Source organism: Solanum lycopersicum, chromosome 3 (assembly GCF_036512215.1).
Source record: "Solanum lycopersicum chromosome 3, SLM_r2.1".
In the NCBI taxonomy this organism is placed as follows: Eukaryota; Viridiplantae; Streptophyta; class Magnoliopsida; order Solanales; family Solanaceae; genus Solanum; species Solanum lycopersicum.
In genome coordinates, this window is record NC_090802.1 from 64,660,309 (window position 1) to 64,685,150 (window position 24,842).

Consider the following 24,842-nt stretch of genomic DNA (forward strand, 5'->3'; position numbering starts at 1 on the left):
ATATTTAATCTACATATCGGTATATGTATAGTAACAGTCAAGTTGATTGCATTTTTTAATTTTCGTTGGCATTTATTCAAGGACGTATATGTAACGTTTAATGTATAAAGTGATTATAATGAATTTCGTCTCTTTAAGTACATCCATAGTACAACACATGTTAATTATAATTAATTAGGGCTTTTTGTTTTATGTCGGAAGATAATACTATTTATTATTTACTCAAAAAGCATTAGTAGTGGTGGGTTGATCTTATAATTAATTATTGGATTTTAACCCAAGGTAATCATGATTACAAGGAGTACTAGTGTCAAATTCTTATGCAAGTATTTTCTGTTATCCCTATCGTGCTTATTAAAAATAATTTGTTCAAATAATTATTTTTTTGGTAAAACAATTTAGACAAACAATATATAAAACTTTGAAGAAAAAAAAAGTTATGTCATATCTTATTCTTTCATATATTAAAAGAAACAAATAAATATCTGAATATTTTATTAAGATTTGTTTGATAGTAATTACATATACTCCCCTTAAAAATCAATTCATCATCATTCTATTTTGGAGAGATGTGTTAAATGGTTTACCTTTCTTGTGGTCTTAACTGCTCTGTATAATGAAATATCTAATCATGTTATTAATCAAACATTGATTTGTTATGTCAATTTTTGGACTCAATGTTTCAATCGAAGGAATTTCGGGGTGGCTCGTTAGTGTTAAGAAAAAGATATGTGTTTTAAGTCTTCAATTTTAAGAGACTTTATTTTATACAAAATTAGGTTATAAGTTATTATTTTTTAACAAATATTAAATACTATTTGTAGAAAAAATAAAATTTTCATGAAAAATGAAGGAATTATTAGAAGAAATTTGATATATTTTGAATATTATATCTAGTGAAAAATAATTTTAAATAAGAATATTTATATATCAGATGAAACTAAAAGAAATAATTTATATAAAAAAATTAACAATTAAATTTAAGACCCCTTTTAATTTTTGCTTTAGACCACTAGTAGTTTGAGCCGCTCTTGAGGAACCCCTATTAATATCCCCTATATTACGGAGATGAATGGACTTCTTTTATAACGATAAAATATCATACAATAAAAAAAATATAGATGTATATACGTTTCTAGTAGATAAAAATCAAATTTTCATATTTTATCAATTTCATATTTAAACTAGAGAATATGACATGAGATTGAAGGAAACAGATCACATGGTCGTTGTGAAGTCGAACGATTGGAGTTTCTTGTGAGGCATGCAGCTCTTTTGTCCACTTCATCTGCAACTCCACATTCCTTAATTCTATAACTTTAATTACTTGTCTTTTTCAACAATACCACTATTATTCTTTTGTTACTTTTTCATTAAATTAGGCCGGTAAAAATTTACTCCTGCGTAATATTTCTATTAAATCAATATATTAAAGTGTGGACGGTGGGTTGATTAGTCGAAATCATCTGAATTTGATATTTCTAAACTTATAAAATGTCAATTTTGAATTTATCTCTACACTCATGACTGGTTAATTATAGTATATACATATATTTCACCTTTTTTTAAAAAAAAATTTAAAATATGCCCATGAATTAGCCCCACTTCGAAAGGGTTCCATCAACCTTTTAAAAGGAAAAAAAGGGAAATTGCTAGCTATATCGCATATATAGTGAATTAAAGTTTTTTCATGAAAATAACAGTGAGTTCGACGGCATTCATTTTTTAGAAATATATGAGCTGTCAATGCCCCAACTTATCTTAAGTTTTAAAATGCCATATAAGAAATATGTGTTTTTTTCATTAGTATATTTTTTGTTTATTATTTAAATCATTTAAGATATTATTTCATTAATTAAATAAAAAAATAATCTTGGTAATCACAAAAAATTGGACACAGTTATCTCTCGATGTCAATAATGTCAATTATGTTAAACGAATATATTTTTAATAACAACAACAAATAAGGTGGTAAAGTACTAATTAAATTAAAAAGGTAACAAAGAAAAGTCAAAGCTTATATAAATAGGGTCCCATAAATTGTATGTATGCAAATTGTTGTGGAAACAAGAGAAGCAATCAATGGGACAAAGTTGTAATACAAGATAAAGAATTAAATGAATTAATCATGTTTGGTTGGTCACGGGATCTCTATTATATTTATCGTACAACTATACGATATAAATAAAATAAAAAATACTTATAATGTATATTTTATTATTTTTATTTGTTTTTCGAGTGACCAATCGATAGGAAAACTTAATAATATGGAAGAAGTCTAATTAACAAACTAATCAAATAATGGAAACTGTGATTAATGTAAAAAGAGTCAAAAGGTATAAATTGGGCAGTGTATTCAAAAGCTGTCTGGACTTTATAATATTTTATAAAGGAACTAGATTCGTTTGATAATTAACCAAATATTATTTGTTTCTCGTATTGTCTTTCACCTTTATTCTAATTAATTATTTTATGTAAGTTATTTCGCTATAAATTATCTTAGTATGTATGCATATGTGGAACAATAAATGAATCGTATGATATAAATAATAGAATAAATAATTTAATAATTATCTAATAATTTCAATTAAATATAACATAAAATAATAATATGTTTTATTCTAATATTATTGTACCGACAAATATTTTAGTATTATATTCTTTGTCATCAGGTCACCATTCAGAATTAGTATATTTGTACATTGTACAATATTTATTAGCACGAATACCAACTTAATACTGTAGTCAAGGCTCAAAACACACTCAAATCATTGCTTATGACCATCCTTATTTTAAATGGAAATAAATTTAAAAAAATACCCCTTCGTCCACTATTATTTGTTGTAATTTTTATTTTTAGAATCAAATTATAAGAATTTTGAGTAACATATTAAAATATGTTTTTTCATCATATTAATATGTAAGAAAATTACAATTTATAGTACTTTTCATATAATACTTGAATATCTAAATTTTTTATTTAAAATATTAAATTAATATAATTTAATTTAACTTAAAAATTCATCAAATTAACTTATAAAAACATAACATAATAAATAAAAATAAATCAAAAAAAAAGTATTTAATTGTCAATAAGAAACTCCACTCCTTCTCCCCACACCCATCAAATAAAAAATCATAGTAAAACCATGGCACACAAGTAGAGGTTTAGCCCATATATATATACACCCACATTTCGTACGTTTTCAATTTTAATTTATTTATCTGATTTTAATCTAACACAAATTATATAAAAGTAAAAAGTAATAATTTAATATTAAAGCTTTAAATATTAAACATGAGATATCCAAATTAAAAATGATTACTCGATGTTGGATGTCTATATTAAAATTCAGTTAAATTTAAATACACGCTAAAGAATCTCAAATTTGAAATAAAATGCTCCTTAACAATAATAAATTGAATCTGAAATTTTGAATAAAAAAAAAATATTTATCACTTTACTACGATGATACTAGAGAGAATTGATATTGTTTAAGTAATTTGTAAGTACATTGTTATCGTAGTTGAAATATAGTGCGCATGGAGGTGTCTTTGGTTGTGGTGTACAAAGCTGCTAAAAAACAAAAAAGATAAATGTCAGAGCTTTTCTGCAAAGTAGTCTCCACAGAATAGTTAAAAGTTTCATGGGCCATAATGTGGTTGGTGCACACAATTAAATGTTATCACGAAAATTTGTATGTCAACTCTAAATATAAGCTAGTATTGTACTTTGAAATCTACTGTTGTTAAGTCAGAAATCATGCTCCCAAGCATGTTGTTATAAATTCTTTTATTAATTATCTTGTTTTTGAAAATTAATGTAGTTTTCAAGAGTTATTCTGGAGAAGCAAGTTTCAACTAAAAATTTGTGTTGATGGGAAGTTGACATAAAATTTGAAGGTTCTAAACTCCAATAGGACCCCATGTTAGAGATGTTTGATGTGCCCTTTAAATAGGAGCTAGCCCAAGTATCAACTACATGGGCTGTTTTCAAAATAGTGACATAGTTGGGCTACATATATAGTCACAGGAAAGGGAAGGGCCTTACCACTTAATTCCTTCAAGTGGCCTATCACATGGGACCTGAGTTTGTTCCCTAATAAAAACGTCTCCGTATTCGTAGGATTCAAATTCAAGAAAGTACCAACATGTTTTTATTCGTAGCATACTTATTACTCCAACAAAACTCTTAATGGTCTATAATTAAATCAGGTAAAATGAGACAAATTAGTTTAAGGCACCACATTGATAAATCATCATAATGTAACAAATAAGTTACTCGTTGTTTTCCTCTGTTTCAATTTGTATGACATGTCTTATAAGTAACTGAATAATTCATTAAAATTGTTAAGAATTACCAGTGGATAGTTGTGTTCCATGGACTCTGGTTAATGACTTTAACCTCCACATTATCGCCTGGTCCTAGATACTTGCCATTCACTGTTAGCCTATCTTTTCGTATGAAATAAACGTCTTACGTTTTTTCTTTCTGTCTGAAAATAATTAAACAAACACAAATCAGTTAGCTAATTACACTTAAATTAGCTAATGAGTTTCAAGTAAACTTAAGTTGTATGAAAAACGCCTAATAATTTAGGAGGATGAAGATGGCTTAATATTTTTACTTGCATAATAGACCAAGTCCAACAACAATCTACCCAAATATAAAATAAAATAATAAAACAAAAACTAGAGAACAAAGTCAAATTTCTCACTTAAAAAGAGGATATGTCTTTTTTTTATTATCTGATATCTATATTAAAGTTTGACTAATTTAAATTTACTCCGTAAAAAACCTCATACCCATATATCAAATCTGAGACAAATAATTATAAAGCTGCATTACTCCCTTTGGTGGTAAGAGGGCTATATCCACCTTATTGTTTTACTTGGTTGGATTTTCAGTTTATGAGAGTCCGATCGACCAGACAAAACTCAAAGAATCGATCAATGTTTAAAGCCAATATATATATATGCTCATTGATTCATGACTAAAAGCTTTTTCCGTTTCTTTTTTCTACAGACCCTATTATTTCATTTAATTCTAAGGCAACTCTACTAAAGTATTTGAGTTTTTCTAATCATATTTTTTGGAGAAAAAAAAAACTGAAACTATTTTCTTGTCAGTTTAATTCAAAAATAAAGGGAAAATTATGCAATTAAGTAAATTTATACTACTTAATTACTCATCACATCTATAGTTTGCTACCATTATCATTCGTAACTAACATTATACATTAATTACGTGGGCTGACTTCGAATTTATATAATTAGTCATGTTTGTATATGTATAATTCGTCAGAATATACAAATAAACATGTATAATATATAATTATTTAACCTATATACATATACAACTCACCTCTCTCCCACTCTCTGCCCTCTCTCGATCGCCTCTCTCTTCCCTCTCCCAATCTCTCTCTCATCTCTCCTCTCTCTCTCAATCTCGCTTGTCCTATATACAAATGTATATGTATAATATACAATTATATACATATAAAATCCACCTTTCTCCCACTCTATGCCCTCTCTCGCTCGCCTCTCTCCTCCCTCTACCATTCTCTCATGCCATATATACAAATACGTATGTATAATATACAATTATCTAACCAATATACATATACAATTCACCTTTCTCTCACTCTCTCTCCTCTCTCCTCTCTCTCCCAGTGTCACTCGCCTCTTTCCTCCGTATAACATGTAATTACAAAAATTGTAATTATCAAACTATAGGTATATGGAGAGTAATTAATTATTTTTAAGTGGTTGTATGTGAAAGTTTCCCAAATAATAGGATTCGTGGGCTGGGATGGCTGGGCCGATGTCAGAAGTTGTTACTTGTCAGCCCATTTTTGTCTCGGGGGCCATGAGCTGATTAGTGGATGTACGACTATCTCCGGCGAAATCAAATTGGTGTTTTGAGAGTTTGAAAACTAGCAATGCGCTTGAGAAGATTACACAGCACCTGTTCGCGTTTACTACTGAATGAACCGGCGAGCCATCCCAAAGCAGAATTACCACGCGCAAAATTAACCGGCGGTAAACCACCGGTGAAGTCAGCAAAAGCCAGTAGCTCAGATATAGTGCAATGGAACAGGTCTATCACCCAATACATGCGACAAGGAGAATGCGATTCCGCATTGACCTTATTCAACTCTATGCCTGCAAAGTCCTGTGTATCCTGGAACGCAATGCTTTCTGGGTATTTGTTGAATGGCAAATTGGACCTTGCTCAGAAGCTGTTCGACGAAATGCCTCAAAGAGATTTAGTATCCTGGAACATCATGCTTAGTGGGTATATCAAGAATAAGAATTTTGGTGCAGCTAGGATTTTGTTTGATCAAATGCCTGTTAAAGATGTAGTGTCGTGGAATGCATTGCTTTCCGGGTATGCGCAGAATGGGTACGTTGATGATGCTAGAAGGATCTTTATCATGATGCCTGTGAAGAATGAGATCTCTTGGAATGGACTTCTCGCTACGTATGTTCAGAATGGAAGGATTGAGGAGGCAAGGAAGTTGTTTGAGTCAAAGGATAATTGGCCGTTGGTTTCTTGGAATTGCTTGTTGGGTGGGTATTTGAGAAAGAAAATGCTGGCTGAGGCAAAGGTGCTTTTCGATAAAATGCCTGTCAAGGATCAAGTGTCATGGAACACGATAATTTCTTGTTATGCCCAGAATGATGATTTGGAGGAAGCCAGGAGGTTATTCGATGAGTCCCCTATTAAGGATGTTTTTACCTGGACATCATTGCTTTCTGGTTATGTACAGAATAGGATGGTAGATGAGGCTAGGAGGATCTTCGATGAGATGCCAGAGCAGAATGAGGTTTCATGGAATGCAATGATTGCAGGATATGTGCAGTCTAAAAGGATGGACTTGGCGAGGGAATTCTTTGAGGCAATGCCTTGTAAAAACATCGGCTCTTGGAATACAATGATAACAGGTTATGCTCAAATTGGGGATATAACTCATGCCAGAAGTTTGTTCGATTGTATGCCTAACCGTGATTGCATCTCTTGGGCAGCAATTATTGCTGGGTATGCTCAAAGTGGCAACAGTGAGGAGGCATTACGCATGTTTGTTCAAATGAAGAGAGATGGTGGGAGGATAAATAGGTCGGCGTTTACTTGTGTTTTGAGTACATCTGCTGACATTGCTGCATTTGAGTTTGGAAAGCAAATACATGGTCGACTTGTCAAGGCTGGATATCACAGTGGGTGCTATGTCGGAAATGCACTCCTATCAATGTACTGTAAGTGTGGAAGTATTGACGAGGCATATGATGTGTTCGAGGAGATAGCGGAGAAGGATGCTGTCTCTTGGAACACAATGATCATCGGTTATGCAAGGCATGGATTTGGCAAACAAGCTCTTAGACAATTCGAATTAATGAAAGAAGCGGGTATCAGACCTGATGATGTCACCATGGTAATTGTTGAAACATTTTCTATTCTAAAGTATTATTTCGAGGGTACTGTAAAACTGTTTTTACATTATTGAATCTGTTTAAAACTACTTCATCCCGAATTGCTTAATGCAATAGCATGTAAAGATTGCTCCCATGTGTTGTGGGTTGCCTCAGACACTCAGTTATACACATCATCTGAGATAGGGTTTTTTCTTAATCTTTGTACAGTTGTTAAGGTTTCAGTTTTTTGTGCTTTTCTTACAGGTTGGTGTATTATCTGCTTGTGGCCATACCGGCTTGATTGACAAAGGCATGGAACACTTTTACTCGATGGCTCGAGATTATGGAATAGTTACAAATCCCAGGCATTATACTTGCATGATTGACCTTCTGGGTCGAGCTGGGCGACTGGATGATGCTCAAAATCTAATGAAGGACATGCCTAGTGAACCAGATGCTGCAACCTGGGGTGCTCTCCTGGGGGCAAGTAGGATTCACGGAAACACTGAATTAGGAGAAAAGGCTGCTGAAATGATTTTCAGATTAGAGCCTTGGAATGCCGGGATGTATGTCCTTCTCTCAAATTTATATGCAGCCTCTGGCAGATGGCGTGACGTTAGCAAGATGAGATTAAAAATGAGGGACACAGGAGTAAGGAAAATGCCTGGTTACAGCTGGGTTGAGGTGCAAAATCAGATACATCTTTTTTCAGTTGGGGATACCATGCATCCAGACAGCACGAGAATATATGCTTTCTTGGAAGAGTTAGAATTATTAATGAAGCAGGAAGGTTATGTCTCTGCCACGAAATTGGTCCTGCATGATGTGGATGAGGAGGAGAAGGCACACATGCTCAAGTATCACAGCGAAAAATTAGCGGTTGCCTTTGCAATTCTAAATGTACCATCTGGGAGACCAATTCGTGTGATGAAAAATTTAAGGGTTTGTGGAGATTGTCATACAGCAATCAAACTCATATCGAAGATTGTGGGTAGATTAATTATTGTTCGGGATAGTAACCGTTTTCATCACTTCAGTGAAGGTGTTTGTACTTGTGGAGACTATTGGTAACGCTAGAGAGTAGAGTGTGAAAGTATACTTAGCTATTGTGCTGGTCATCTCCATAAGTGTTGAGGATTTGCACACATGGAAGCAAAGCACAGAAGAGGGATAAGTGGATAATCCCTTTCTTGTTGTTTGGTGAATTTGGCGCGTATAATCTGTGATCTCCTCATTAATATTGGTAAAAAGGATATATGCTGAGATGTATCATCCATAATTGTTGCACTTACGCACCCACCCTATAACAAAAGGAAGAGAAATAGTTTCCTCAAGTTTCTCAGAGATCTGATAATCAGAATAGAGTGCCGTGAATTTGTAGGTGGGGTTTAGCAGTTGTGCCTCTTAAAATAAATAAAATTATCACTTCAGGAGTACTTTGGTCCTCTGTTATCTGGCGAGAGATTCTTGATTGGCTCCTTCAACCTGTCTGGCCTAAACGCATGACAGTGACTGTTTGTTGGGTATCATAAATCTGCTCTACCCTAAGCTCACTGACTGATTTCCTGCTTCTTTGAGTCCCAGTAGCTAAGCGGTAGTGATACTATTGTGGCCCTCAGCATTTACACATAGTTGAACTCTCCTCAAAATCTGCTATCTATCTGCAGCCACGAGAAAAATCATCCTTCTCTTGATATGGTGAAGATTACATGTATTGGATGGCTAGACAATCACCAAACTCACTTGTAGTTGGTACTGGTATCCTTCTGAGTTTTGAGAGCTAAAGGTAAGAAAATTTTATGTCGTCCTTGATTCATCTTCCTATGATCAACAGTTTGTGTCAAGTTCACTTACGATATTTATTGTTAATCTGTTGTTAGCAGTGATAGCACAGTCCCTGTAATTTGTAGTTTCTGTGTTGCTAAACTAGTTACGTTCCGTTTCAGGAAGAAAGCCTCTTGGTTGAGAGTGCATGAGAACTGCGAAGGAGAGAATCATTTTTGTACAATAACTCTCTTGGTTGAGAGGGTTTAAAATGCAAAGACGATGACAACAACAATAACAAAGTCAACAACAATACCTAGTAATAACCCATCAAAATGGGGTTTTGGGATGAGTAGAGTGTAAATAAACCTTATCATTATTTCGTAAAGGTAGAGAGGTTGTTTATGAAAACACTTGGCTCCAGTGTAGCAAATCTAATACAGAGAAGAGAACAATATAGAAACTTTTTTGGCATTATATCAAAATACTGTAACATCCCATTCAAACTATTTTTTTTGGCATTACACCTAATTTTATAGTTTTATTCCACTTTTCCAACCCATGCACATATTATAAATAATTCAAGTCAGAATTAGAAAGTAAAGATTAGACAAATATAAAAAAAAAAAAAACTATTTGACATTGTTGTCAGATGTTAAAGTTACTTACTTTTGTTAAGGATAAATGTACTTCGAATCTAACTAAGATAGATAAGTAGAAGTATTGTAAATATATGTATGATTTTTCATATTATATAATACAATTATCGTACTGTTCCTCAATAAAATATACTCCATTCTCCAACCATTTCTATTTAATAGAGACAATAAATCATGTGGTTATCAACTAATTTTATTATTTCATATTTTTCTTTATATTCCTCAATATTTATAATTATAAATTATTATAGTGTTAATATTGATTTTTACTGACTTATCACTTGCTTAATATAATTCTCAAATTCTCTTCTTATTAATATTAGATAGATAAATTCGTTTGGTTTAATTGTGAATTTTTGCTTTTAGATTTTTTAGTTACCTTTTATATCTCTTCCATTCAAAATGTATGGACAATAATATTTATTTATATTATCTAACTATTTCATTATATTCTAAAATTAGAGTTCGAAGCATAAGGGGCAAACATAATTGTCATTAATTTAATTTTTTTAACCACAAGGGTACGTAGCGATTTTGTTTTTACGCCGTTAAATTTAAAGCTCAAAATCACTAACCTACCAGCGATTTTGTCCGAATTTTTTTCAATTTTTAAAAGAAAATCGCTGCCCATGCAACGTTTTTGGCCATTTCTTTTTTTAAAAAAATTAAAATCGCTATGACTACAAATTTTTTATTTTGAAATATAATTTTTTTAAGAAAAAAATAGCTGCCTAAACATCAATTTTTGTGAAACTTTTTTTTTTCTTTTCGTAAAAATCGGTGCCTTGGCAGTCAAGCAGCTATTTTAGTAATCTAATTATTTTTTTAAATATCGCTACCATTTTTTCTTCTTAAAATCGTATTAAATGTTGGCAAATTCTATTTTTTCTTAAAAAATAATTGGCAGTGAAATATTTTTTTAAAAAAAAAAAATCACCAACATAACTACTTGGCAGCGATATTTTTGTAAAATAAAAAAAAATCAGCGATTTTCCGAAGAAAAAAAAATTCACAAAACGCTGCCATTTTTCTATATATTAGAAAGGAAAGTTTCAACATGTTAGTTTTTAGTCATTGATAACAATTTTGAGGATATCATAATCGTTGACACGTTGTTGCAAGATTTGGTTGTTTAAAGTGGTTGTCCTCTATACTCAGTTATTTAGACCTCATTATTAGCTCCAAAAAAAAAAGTCATCATTTCCATTTAAATTACGAACCGTACCCTAAAATTGAAAAGTCTCCACGACTTTCCAACTTACACATTACACTTATTTTGTAATTTTCTTCGTATACTTTTCATTTCCATTTGAATTTGGTGAAATATAATTATCTATTTCTATAATAATGTATAAAGATTCAGATTAAAATATTTAAATTACTTTACCTTGCTCTAATTAACTTCACATATTTATCATTCAAATCTCGTGAAGGACAATTACTTATTTAAAGGTAATTTTGTAATTGGACTCTAAAAGCTATTTGGCATAGTTCTTTTAAAAAATATTTATACTGAAGAATTTGGAAAAATATGGCTTGTTGATATAAGACAGAGAACACTTGTAGTCAATAAAAATATTACATATAAATATAAATTTGTAAGTGAAATAAAAAATAATAATTAAAATAGGGCAATTTTAACATATAACAAACATAAATTTTATATTTGTAGGATTTAACAAATTTTGTATAATTGCGTTTCATAGCAAATTTATATTATAATTCGACATACATATACAATTGTTTGAAGCGAAATGTATAAAACAAGAAGGAAAGAAATTATATACAATTTGAATTGTATAAAATGAGAAAGCGAGATATATGCAAAATTGAATTGTATAAAACGAGAAATAGAAAAATTATATACAATTTGAATTTGTATAAAACAAGAATGATAGAAAGACAAAAAGAGACTGGTGCAGGGAATATACAATTGAATCGAATTGTATAAAACGAGAAAGAGAAAAATTATATACAATTTGAATCTGTATAAAACGATAAAGGCAAAATGAGATTTGAGCAGGGAAATATTAGTATTTTATAATGATATGTGTATAGGACGAAGATATATGTATTTGCATGCATTTATACAATTTTCTCTTGCTTTATACAATTAAAAATACAATTTATACAACTCTATTGTTTAAAGCGAGAGAGGCGAGCGACAGGAAGCGAGTGAGAGAGGAAGAGTGGCGAGCGAGAATATGAGGGAGAGAGGGACTAACAAAAAGTTTGTTATGGAACACAAATAAATCAAATGGTAGTTACTATATTTATTTTAGACATAATACATATATTGGACCTTAAACTTGACTTCAAATTTTAACTTTGACCTCCAACTTTCATAGTGCACAAATAGTCACTTTAACTATCATATCTTTCAATAAATGAACACGCAAGTCCAACATGGCAAAACGGTAAAAAATGCTTAAATTACTATTCTACCCCCTTCCTTCAATTTCGGCCATCAATGGCAACCCAAAACCCCTAATCATTTTACCCAATCGTTCTCCTTTTTCCTCCACACCGGAGCACAACCGATGAAGTGAACGAGCTAAACCCACCAAATACCCGACCCCAAATCCATCAGTTCCGTTGTCTCCGTGCTGCAACCAGCAGCTCAAACAGATACAAAAACATCAACCAAAACCCCACGAAAACAGACCCAACAACCACGAAAAAACTAAATCAAGAAGCCGATCATCAACAAACCTCTAAACTCCGTCAAGCAAGAAGCTCCAAGCTCTAAAAACCACTAGGATGAATTATTTGTTACTCTTGTATATAAATTAATTAAAATTAATTTTGATTCTTCTATATAAATTAAAATTCATTTTGATTTTTTTAGTTCTAAAATTGACGTGTAAAATAGTTAGCTAGTCGGCAGTCATTGAGTGACTCACTGATACAAGTTGAAGCGATTTCCTTTCACGCTCTTTGACAGTAAATCACATGTTTATTTATTGAAAAGTATGATTGTTAAAGTGTCTGTTTTGTGCACTATGAAAGTTGAAAGTCAAAGTTAAAATCTGAAGTCAAGATTATGGTTCAATATATGTATTATGCCTTTATTTTATATTATTAATTTGTCATCTTATACATTTATCTATTAAAATATCTAAATACCTGAAAATATACTTTATAGTCCTTCTAAAAGAGAATAGATTATGTCTAGCCCATTTTCTTCTTTAAGATAAATACATACATTATGAAAAAAGTGATATAATAATATATTCACTATATACACATTTATAAGTACATTCATATATCTACTCTAGACTATATTTACTTTTTATCAAAAAAAAATTAATAAAATTAGAATGCATGAATACAATGTTGAAGAAAAATTAATTTGTGTTGTGACCGCCACTTGTAAAAACATGAAAATATTGAATCAATTTTTTCTTCATAGAAAATAAAAAAATATGAAGAATATAGTAAATAAAATTTCACCAATAAAACTAATGATCAATAAAAATAGTAATAATTACTTAACTAAGGCATGCATATAGTAGTGAAAAAAATCTGACAAGTGTAACCATCACGCATCTATATAAACTAAAATTCTAAAATTAAATAAAAAAATCTCTATAAAATGAAGTATATAAAAATATAGTATAATTCACCAATAAAACTAGTTAATGATGTGAAAAAAAATTGACAAGTGTAACCATCACGCATCTATATAATTAAAATTGAATAAAAAAAGTCTCTAAAAAATGAAGTACGTAAAAAATATAATATAATTCAACAATAAAACTAATTAATGATCAGTAAGTGTAGTAATTCTTACTCTAATTGATGCATGTACCTAGTAATTAGTAGCAAAAGAATAAATAATACTAGCATATAATGCTACCATCACTTATTAACATACTAAAATAATGAAAATATCAAATTGTTTTTGTCTTATAGAAAATGAAACAATATGATAAATGAAGTAAATAAAATTCACTAATTTTTTACCTACTTTCTTTTCATTTATCTTTTTTTTTTCTTTCTTTTATTTGTTTTTTATTATACTTTTTAATGTTATTTTTATTACTACAATTTCTATTATTATTATTGTTGTTGTTGTTGTTGTTGTTATTATCATTATTATTAATATTTTATATCTTTTATATTTTAATGTAATATGTAAATTAAATATTTTTAGATTTATTTTACTGTACTTGAAATGATAAATTTACGAAAATAGTAGAGCTTATTTATATGCTTTTCTATCAGATTCCTATTCATTATGGAAGGTTTTCAGTTCTTTTTTTCTTTTTGGATTATCAAACAAAATTATTATTTTTCCTTATGTTGATTTGATTAAACTTTTATTTTAAAATGTAAATATCCAATATAAAAAATCTAACAACTATACTAAAAAGAGTCTTCAAACGTGTTTTTAAAAAATTTAAAATTATATCAATGCATACAATTTAAACAAATTGCTAATAAATGTAAAATTAGGTCTTAGACCTAACTTACGCCCCAAAAGTTAGCTTAACGGGAGGAGGATTGCTAAACTTCACGCCCAGTGTTTAGCATCTAGTGCGTGGATAATTTTGATTTTGGGGACTCCAACATCGATTGAGACGGACCCTGCTCTGATACCATGTGAAATTAGGTCTTAAGCCTAACTCACATCCCAAAAGTTGACTCAAAGGAAGGAGGATTGTCCAAACCTTATAAGGAGTCCACCAATCTCATTACCACCGATGTGGACTTTTGTCATTCATCAACAATAAGGTTGAAGCGCTATCTAGAAATAATAGTATTTTTTTTTAAAAAAAGAAAATAATATGCATGATAAGTTATTGTTGTAACTATTATTACCATGTTTGTTATTGTTATTTGCTTTTTTAAAAAATACAACATATAGAACTATTTTTATTGTTGCATTTTATTAATATTAGAAAAAAGTATTAAAAATATATATATTTTTAATTTAGGTAAAAAAAATTTAAAAAGGTATTTTATGTGTGTTTTTTGATACTCATCTTTTATTATTATTGTTATTATTATGTCATGTTTTCTGTGTTATTTAATTTTTAAATTAAATAAAGTTCAATATATTTTATAATATCGGAAAGGATAAGTTCATTCAGAGCTATCCGGTCATGAAAATACTTTTAAATTAATCTATTTCTAATTATTTTTTTTCTAAAAATCTAAAATTGTGAAGTCGTTTTTTTAAATCATTATTACCACTATTCCTATTACGGCTGCTACTACAGTACAATTTAGGGAAAATTGTATAAAATAGCAAACTAATAACCTAAATTAAATTGAATAGCTAGGATTTGATTTAATTATGCTCCATAGCAAACATTGGCAAAAAATTGCCAGGCGTCTCTCTCCCACAAGTCTCGCTCGCCACTCTCCCATTCTCCTTCTGTGTATAAAGCGAGAGAAAATTGTATATGCACATGCAAAAATGTATATCTTCGTGTTATACACTTAATTATATAATTTACAAACATTTTACTTCAAATATTGCAGAGAAAAAGGCCAAAAAATTATACAATTGTGAATTATACAATTGCAGTGAAATACAATTTTTTCTAGTTTTATACAACAAAAGTGTATATATATTGTGTTTCTGTTTTTGTATAAAGCGAGAAAAACATATATTTTATTTCTATACACTTATAATTATGCAATATACATACATTTTAATTCGATTCAACTGTATGCAAAGCTAATTATACAATTGCAGCGAAATAGGCCAGCGAATTATACAATTTAGGGCAGCGAATTATACAATTTAGGCCAGCGAATTATACACTTTTATATGTATAGCGAATTATACAGTTTTTATGTTTGCTATGGAGCGCAATTATGCAAAGTTTGCTATATTATACAAATATGATTTTTGTTTGCTATATGTGAAAGTTGCCCCACTATTTATTATTAATATTATTATAATTATATTTTAATCTTCTAAACATGTTAAATCATATATAAATATATTTTATAACATCTCAACAGCAAAAATTGGAATAATAAAAATTGATTTAGAGTTGTATTTGTATTTGAGTTTCTATTTTAAGGATTGTTAAAAAATAAAAAATTATATATATAATAGCTAACTGATAATTCATATTAAATGTTATAAATATACTTTAATCTAATTGTAATTTATAACAATCTGTTGTTATTTTCGTTTCTTTGTGGTGGAATCTCGCTCGCCACTCTTGTTTGCTGGCAGTCTCACTCGTCTCTTTCGCTTTTTATACAAATACAAATATATAAAACGTGTTTATATTTATATAAAGGGAGATGAAATTGTATGTGTGTGTGTGTGTGTGTATATATATATATATATATTATTCTCATCTTTCCCCTCTACGAGATCTCGTTCACCACCCTTGCATCTCTATCTTATACGAACAAAAATGAAATGTATAAAGAAAATTGTATATACAAATGCAAATCATATATCATTCTATACACTTACAATTATAAAAAAAACATTTCCCTAATAGTTTTTTTTTATCTTTTTCTCTTTCTCGTTTTATACATACACATATTATACAATTGATCTTTTATATATAACTGTTTTTTTTGTATATCTATAGCGAATTATATAATTATCTTGTTATTATATATATATAGTGAGTTATGCATATGTTCTTTTTGTTTATGTATAGTCAAATATACATATTTATGTTTACTATAGATCGTAATTATACAAACTATAACTATAACATACAAATATAATTTTTATAGGCGAAAATTACTCTTAAAAAATCATTTCAAAAGCTTAATGTATTTTTTGATTCAATTACTTTATAATTTTTTTAAAAATATTTATTAACTTTTTCCTAAAATTGCCAGTGGCTTTTCACTAGTTTACTGCTTGACTTAACCACATTGCAAAGTATTCTCTTTCATTTTAAAATATTAGCAGAGTTCCATTAGTTTATTGTGCGGTAATTTCACACCTTGTTTGATAACATAAGAATAATACTAAATAGAGTATATTAAATATTGAATAATTAAGCTAAAATAAGTCAGCTAATATAATTTTCAATCTACTATTTAATTTTGTGTATTAATATGAAAAAACAATTATTGATTGTAAAATATTTAATAATAAAAATTAAATTATAAAACATGCATCTAATTAATTTTTCTTAAAGAAATGTATCGAATCAACTTGTGTCAAATACTACGAAATAACAAGGTCATTGAAGATTCGTTTTGCCCATCCAAAAAATAAAAAAAATTTAAAGTGGTGTTATTACCCGAGTATTATTTTCATCAATTATTTATTAATTTCAATTAAAAATTGTTATCACCTCTTCCGCAAAAGTTTGATTTATAATTTGAGTGATAAAATTGAGAAAAAAGGACTAATTTTGTTTAATAAATTATAATTATAATTGAATCAGTAACAAGTTGATTATACGATTAATCTATTATCTTGCTCATATTGTTATTTTATTGTTTCTAATTATGTTATAAAATTATTTTTTAATTGAACATATTCATTATAAAATGATAACATAAATTCATGAGTATTTTAATATATTTTTAAAATAATATTTTTGAAACCATCAAATAATTTTTTTTAAAAATTGGAGCCAAAACATATAATGAAAAGCATGTAATTTTTTCTTTTTTAAAATTTTAGGGGTTTCAAAATTTTCACGAAATTTTGAGGAAATTCCTAGACATTTGAAATTTTTACGAAATTTTCGAAATTGAATTTTTTACGAAATTCATACACATTTCAAAATTTTGACGAAATTTTTGAAAGTCCGCCAAATAAAGTAAGGAATACACGAGAAAGCAATTAAAAAAAATAAAAAAGTCAGTCAGGGGTGAAAACGAAAATACAGAAAAATCAGATCTAAAACATAATTTAAAAAAAATAAAAATGGGCCAGATAAGGACATACTTCATCATAAAAACTTAAATTCAATAAACGTTTCATTTTTAAATCCGATCTTACCCTTAGCTCTATATTTTTTTGGCTGTGATTGTACGCCACCCCACCCCCACTCGACCCGCTACTACAACGGTCCAATCCAAATCCATTTCTTCCCTAAAAATACCCATCTAACCCTTACATTTTCTAATTTTTTTTTCTCTCTCTATACATACACTCTCTCTCTATCTCTCACTTCTTGATTTCTTCTCTGAATTTCACCATTTCTGTATTTTAAGCTTTTTTTAATTAAATTTATATACATGCCCTTATGGACCCATCCATGGATCTACCGATGGATATAGAACAACCGACGTATAACCCTCCACAGCTCGTTAACCATGACCTTAACCCCCCTCCCCAAGACCCTACCCTAGCCCCTGATTTCTCCTTTCCCGAACCTGATTATGCTGAGGTATGGCTTATCTTCTCTGAGAATTTTGTGGGGTTCTTTCTTTTTTGACTAATGGTTGATTTTTTTGTTATTGTGGTGTGTGACAGTTGATAACGGCGGCTATAACGGCGTTAAAGGAGAAAGAAGGGTCAAGCAGGGTAGCGATAGCCAAGTATATAGACAGAGTCCACCCAAATCTACCACCCAATCACTCCGCTTTGTTGACTCATCATCTCAAGCGCTTGAAGAATTCTGGATATCTTGCTATGGTGAAACATTCCTACCTGCTTGCGACACCTGGATCTGCTCCGCCTCCGCCGGAGGCGGCGGCCGTTGATTCAAATGGGGGTGATGCTACTCCTTCTAAGCGGAAACCTGGTCGTCCTCCGAAGTCGAAGCCTGATGCCCAGTATCAAGACCCATTTCAAGGGGCTCAGATTCAGGCCCAACAGCAGCAACAAGCAGAGTTCCAGCCTCAGTTCGTTCCTCAACCGCAATTCCAGCAGTTTCAGCCTGATCCGTTACTCCAAAATCAGATCCTTTTTCAGTCTCAGCAACAGCCACAGGGATTTGCTGCTCCTCATGAAGCTGAGAATTATACGAATCTTGGGGCTCAGTCTGTGTTTGTTTCTCTTGGGTTAGCTGATGGGCCTGTTGGGGTTCAGAATCCAGGTGGTTCTGTTCCTTCTCCTGCTGGAACTCCGGTACCGGCAAGTAACAACAAGAGACGCTCTGGCCGTCCTCGGAAGGATGGTTCCACTGTAGTAAGGTCGTTGGAAACAAAATCACCTGAACAGAGTGGTACGAAGAGGCGACCTGGTCGTTCTGCTAAGACTGGCACAGTAAATGCTTCTTCTCCTGCATCTGCTGCGGCTTCCTCCAAACCCAGAGGGCGGCCAAAGAAAGGTTCTACTCCTGGACGAAGAGGCCGACCTAGGAAGAACGTGTCTGTTAGTGTTAATGCCGATGCAGCCAGCATTCCTTCTGGTAATCCCAATATTCCTGTTGGTGGTGGTGACCTTACTGCTCAAACACCAACCCCTAAACGACGGGGAAGGCCAGCAAAATCTAACAATCAAGGTGGACCCGCTGCTGCATCTGTCGGTGTCACTGATGTGCCTATTGCTGCTGCTTTTGATTCCGAGGGCTTCCCTAACACTGTTAGTGGTGTCACAAATGGGGCTACTACGCCCCTTGGAAAGCGACGCGGACGTCCTCCAAAAGCATACAGTAGTCCAGCGGTTACTTCTACTGTTAAGAGAGCCAGGAAGCTTTCGGGGAAGCCTCTAGGTCGACCGAAAAAGGTATCCATTTGCTTGAATTAGTGTTCTTTAATCTCAGTAAGTCAACATTTAGATATACAGAAAAAACCTTATATAGAGACTTTAAGCAAAAATCAAGTGACTTTACATTTCCACATGAACCTGCATAGTTACGAGTCAGACAAAAAATATAAGTTTGTGCAATCATTAATATGCATTTTGCATCCTTCTTACAATCAACCAACTTTTAAGGGAAAATGTTTATTCAACGGTTGCATCATATGTTAATATTAAATTACTGGATGGTTTTCAAAAGTAGGTGTATTATTTATAATTTTTCCTTTTCCTTTATGGGTAAAAGTGGATGTATTAGTCTAATATAAATTGTCTAGTATAGTTTATAGAATTGGAATTCTTACTTGTAATATAAATTTTTTCACAATATATTAACATTTTGAACTTATACAACAATTAACATGACCATATCATGTACTCTTTTTGCATCTTTTTATATGATACACTTACTATTTGAATTGTGAATTATAACACCTCTCAAGTATTTTCTAGGTATGTTAAAATAATCTTAAAAAATTGAAGATTTTATATCTGAATTCAAGCTTAATATTCAATATCTTGAAACTGGTACTGTGAATCACCTTAAATAAAGTGGGTCAGAAGGAGTAACAACTAACATGCACACATCATTTATGATATTTTTTTTATACTCCCTTTGTTTCAAAAAGAATGACCTTTTTGTTTTAATCTGTTTAAAAAAAATGACCTCTTTTTTTTTGGTAACATTTGACATAACTTTAATTTAGGACCACAAGATTTAAAAATATTTTTTATTTTCTACAACTTCGTGCCAAGGCAAACCAAGTCACACTTTTTGAAACTGAGGGAGAATATAACAATTACTAATATGCACAATCTCCTAAATTTTAGATTAAAACAGATATCAATATGAACTAGTTGGATGTTCTATGGTCTCAATGTGTTGACTTAGTGGTAAGAACACAGCATGTGATGTATGATGTTATGTGCACATTATGGGTCAAGCCTTGCTACAGGAAAGTCTTGGTATTTAAATAGCCTTACTTTTATTTTAAAAGCTAGGTATTTAAATAGAGAAGGGTAGATGTGAGGACTTATTATCCACCGAGTTACGAACCTTGTGCTGGTGCTGTGTTTGATTTCTAAGTTACTTTGAATCATTTTATATAAAGATGGATGGAAGTAGTTACAGTTAACTTGCACAGACCAAGTATTGTGCTGGTGCTGTGTTTGATTTCTTAGTAACTTTGAATCATTTCATGTAAAAGATCAATGGAAGTAGTTACAGTTAACATGCACAGACCAAGTATGGTTATTATTTTCTTAATCCATTATTTTGTATATGATGACTGCTGAAAATATTTCATGATAAAGTCTTGTTAACTATTTTGATAGTTGTCCAAGGCTTTGGTTCAGTTGTAAGTGCACACCAAATGATGTGTGGGTTAGGCGAACATACATTTTCTTACACATGCAAAAACATGGTATCTAATGGAGAAGGGTGGAGGTGCAGGCTCATTTCCACCAAGTTCTGGACTAGGTGCCACTTCTTTATGGATAGTTAGTTATAATAAAAAACCTGAAGTATTAGTTTTAAAATATTTCCTCTACTGTTAAGAGAATATTAATAATTATAAGTAGAACAACAGAAATCATCTATTATAGAAATGAGAACGATAATTATCTCATATTTAGTATCACACTATTTTCTCCTGGACATATTGGGTATTTTAATGGTCCAAGTACACTGTTATATTCTGTGTTTATATATAGTAATAGTTTTTATGCACATATCATGTAGCACAAACATCTTATTTGGTGGTTCCTTCTATATCTGTCTATTTTAAGGGTAAAATGTACAATTTGAATTTGCCTTGATGTTTGTGCCCATTTTCATTTTTGCTTAGTATTTGATTGGATAACTGTTGAGTAAATAGCAAGAGAATGATGAAGACAGACAATATGAGAAAAGTGTGGGGGTGGGGTGGGGTGGTGGGGTCATTGAGATTCCTAAATGCTTTAAAATTGTGTCTTGAGTTTATAGTATACCTTTTTGATAGTTTCAAATTTACTTGCCAATAAATAGAAAGATTATGCCAATTGATCTGAAGAAATATGTTAGAAGTAGAAAGTTGATAAATAAATTACCAGACCTCGTAGCTTGTCTTCTTGTTTTAGCTGAGCCACTGCTGTCATCATGTCTTTTGTGTTGAATGAAGCGAGTTTCTTTATTTAAACTTGTTTTTAGTTGGCGGAATAGGAGTATGCATGACCTATTCTAACTTCAAGCAAAAATAAGCAGAATACAAATTGGTTGATTTGACCTTCATAAGATATTGCTTTTTGAGAAAGTGGTTCTTAGAAGATAGGAATTTTCTTTCTGGAATGTTATTTTCCCGGTTTTGTTGCGCTCGTCTTTTGGCTTTAAATGGATAATGGCAATGACAGATGGTGTATTTAAATTTTGCAGAACTAGTTGTTCTTATTTGAATTATCCTATTTTAATCCTTTCTACTGTTTTGGTTTCTAGAATGTGACATCCCCTGCAGTTTCGGACCCCAAGTTGGTGGTAGCTTATGAAGATCTAAAGGGCAAACTTGATAATATGGTAAGTCATTGTGAAACAACTAAAATTTTAGCTTTATCTGCATATGGTTGTGATGATATAAAGAATTTGAAAACATCGACAGCAATCAAGAATCAGGGAGGCAGCAAATGCTCTGAGGCCATGCTTAAATGCTGAAACACCAGCAACTGCTCTGGCAGCATTTCAAGAGTTAGAAGAGTTAGCAGGACCGGATGTTGCAGAGATGGAGGCAGTGGTTTAACTCGAGAGTGCAAACATTATTCAGGGCTGGAGACTGTGAAAATCAAGGCAGTTCCAGGGCAGAGCTAGTTGTTGGTGACGGGATGAAGATGCGCTTAGACAGTGTAGTTACTTCTAAGGGATGTATTTGTTACTGTCAATTTGTTAGGTTAATCAGGATTCGATATTTCGTTGCACAGTATGCATTATGTTGTAGTTCTAACTATTTGTAGTTGATTTCGTCGTTTGATAAGTACCTTATCTGCTAATTTTGTTAGTGACATTAAAGGGAGACTATGTCATGCTCTTGGGAGTATGTTGAATGGTTGGAAATGCCTTTGCCAGTTTTATAATACCTCTCTTCTTGGATCTGTATGACTGCTCTCCTGTTTTATAATAGCTTGAATGGAGTAAAACAGGTGGTGCTATTTGTTCATATCAAATGAACAAAGTATATTATTATACAACAATCAAGTATCAAATGAACATTACTCTACAAGTTACATCCTTTCTCGTGTCAATTTGATTTTAAAAAAAAATATATATATAACAATCAAATATCAAATGTCCCAATACAAATTAGATGTATGTTATAATTATCTACTTATTATTTTCAACATTTAACTAATTTTTTCAAAGCTAATAATAATATGCAAGAACTGTTACTTATGTTCATCAATAATCGTTTGGCCAAGTAATACTTTAACGTGTTAAGTTTTCTTTTTTCTTATTGAAAACATAAGATGGTTCAATTGATCAAACAAAATCAATCACTTTATATATTAATTTATATGACACATTTCATTTTGTTGAACATCAGTTTAAGATATTTGAAGATGTATAATATTATATAATCTTCCAAATATGCAAATATATATATATATATATATATATATATATATATATATATATATATATATATATAAATCATATTTATATTGAGCACGAATTATAAAGATAACAATAAAACAACGCGAAGGGTAAATCAAATTAACTTGGATTAAGGTTTATTTAAACTTGATTTGCCATCACCATCTCATTAACTCGTAAATAAGGTTTGTTTGAACTTGATTTATCATTACCATCTCATCTAAAAAAAATTAGACTTTGTTAGAGAAAACACACTTTTATTGTTTGATTATATTTCCGCACGCTCCCTCATGTGTGGGCCTAATTCTGTTTCATGGGCCAAACACGTAATTTTTTTGGTAGCAGTAAGTTCAATCTGTAAGACCTGTATATGCTCTGATACCATATTAAAGTGTGTATACCATTCAACATTTCTTCCAAAACTATGCAAAAAGAAAACTTAGAAAGAACAGTGAAGTTTAAATTTGAAACGTTTTGGCGGTTCTTTTAATTTTAAAAACATTGGAAGTGTATCAAGAATTTTGAGGTCTAATGGGGGAGATCTTTAAAAGCTCTTTTCTCAAAGAGTTGTTTAATAGCACATTTGAGCAACTTATAATTAAGTATATAGTTTGTGAATTATAGATATAATTTCTTTTTTAGTTAGTTAAATTTATGTACTTTAATCTTGAAATTTGAACACGATATCGATTAATGATGAGCGAATTCAAATTTATATAACAATGTTTTTGAATTAAAGCATGATTATAGTTTCATCTTAATTCAAACATTAAAACTATTTCAACATCATAAATTCTTTCACAAAAATTAATAAATTTATACAGACTATAACAATCTCAAGTTGTTTATTATTATTATTATAACAAAATTTATCATGAAATATTTTCAGTTTCCAAATAAGAGTCTGATCCAATGGAATACAATTACCAATTGTAGCCTATAATAATTGTCAATCAATCTTACTTTTCTCGACGGAGGATATATTTGACTTGAAAACCAAAAATAGAAAGAAAATAAATAGTTTTTATTTTTTTTAGATAAAAAGACTCGTATATGTCGTCACATTTTTAGAAAAAACTCATTTACGTTATTATCGTTAAGGAAAAGGCTCATTCATGTCATTATTTTTTAATAATAGTTTTGCAAAATCATTTTTGACACGTGATCAATTTTAATTCAATAACCTCATTATTTTCTTAATGAACAAATCGTAATTCTGAAAAAAGAAGTTTTATTTTTTTAAAAAAAAATTGATGACGTGACCGAATTATAATTGACGACATCATTAATTCTTTTAATTAAAAAATCAAAATTCTGAATAAAAATTAACTTTTTTTAATTAAAAGAATAAATGATATGGACGAATTATAACTGGCCACGTGGCAAAAATGATTGTGCAAAATAATTATTAAAAAATAATGACACGAATAAGCCTTTTTCTTTAATGATAATGATATAAATGAGGTGAACTCATAACTGATAACATAATTGATTTTTTTTTTAAAATTTAATGGCATATTTGAGTCTTTTTCCTTATTTTTATATAAAAAAAGTGAAACAAATGGAGCAATTAATAAATATTAATATAATGTTTGAAAAAAAAAGAATATATTGTTTGGACAAATGAGGCCGCCCATGACCATGTCAGACTCCACCTACTATTTAAAATTTTAAATAAATAATTTCCCTTACCTTT

General features: G+C 30.5%; 2 protein-coding genes across 2 annotated transcripts; both read left to right on the top strand.

Moving 5' to 3' along the window:
* Window positions 1-5,820: 5,820 nt before the first annotated feature.
* On the top strand, window positions 5,821-9,686 carry LOC101267510 (pentatricopeptide repeat-containing protein At4g02750). Its single transcript, XM_019213158.3, has 3 exons — window positions 5,821-7,433; window positions 7,678-9,199; window positions 9,360-9,686. Exons 1-2 carry the CDS (start codon window positions 5,943-5,945, stop codon window positions 8,482-8,484), a joined length of 2,298 nt encoding a protein of 765 aa, XP_019068703.1. The 5' UTR covers window positions 5,821-5,942; the 3' UTR covers window positions 8,485-9,199; window positions 9,360-9,686.
* An 8,069-nt stretch (window positions 9,687-17,755) lies between these two features.
* LOC101245534 (uncharacterized) lies at window positions 17,756-22,645 on the top strand. Its single transcript, XM_004235727.5, has 4 exons — window positions 17,756-18,175; window positions 18,262-19,458; window positions 22,001-22,078; window positions 22,161-22,645. The coding sequence occupies exons 1-4, from the start codon at window positions 18,032-18,034 to the stop codon at window positions 22,296-22,298; spliced, it is 1,557 nt and encodes a 518-aa protein (XP_004235775.2). The 5' UTR covers window positions 17,756-18,031; the 3' UTR covers window positions 22,299-22,645.
* The last annotated feature ends 2,197 nt before the right edge of the window (window positions 22,646-24,842 follow it).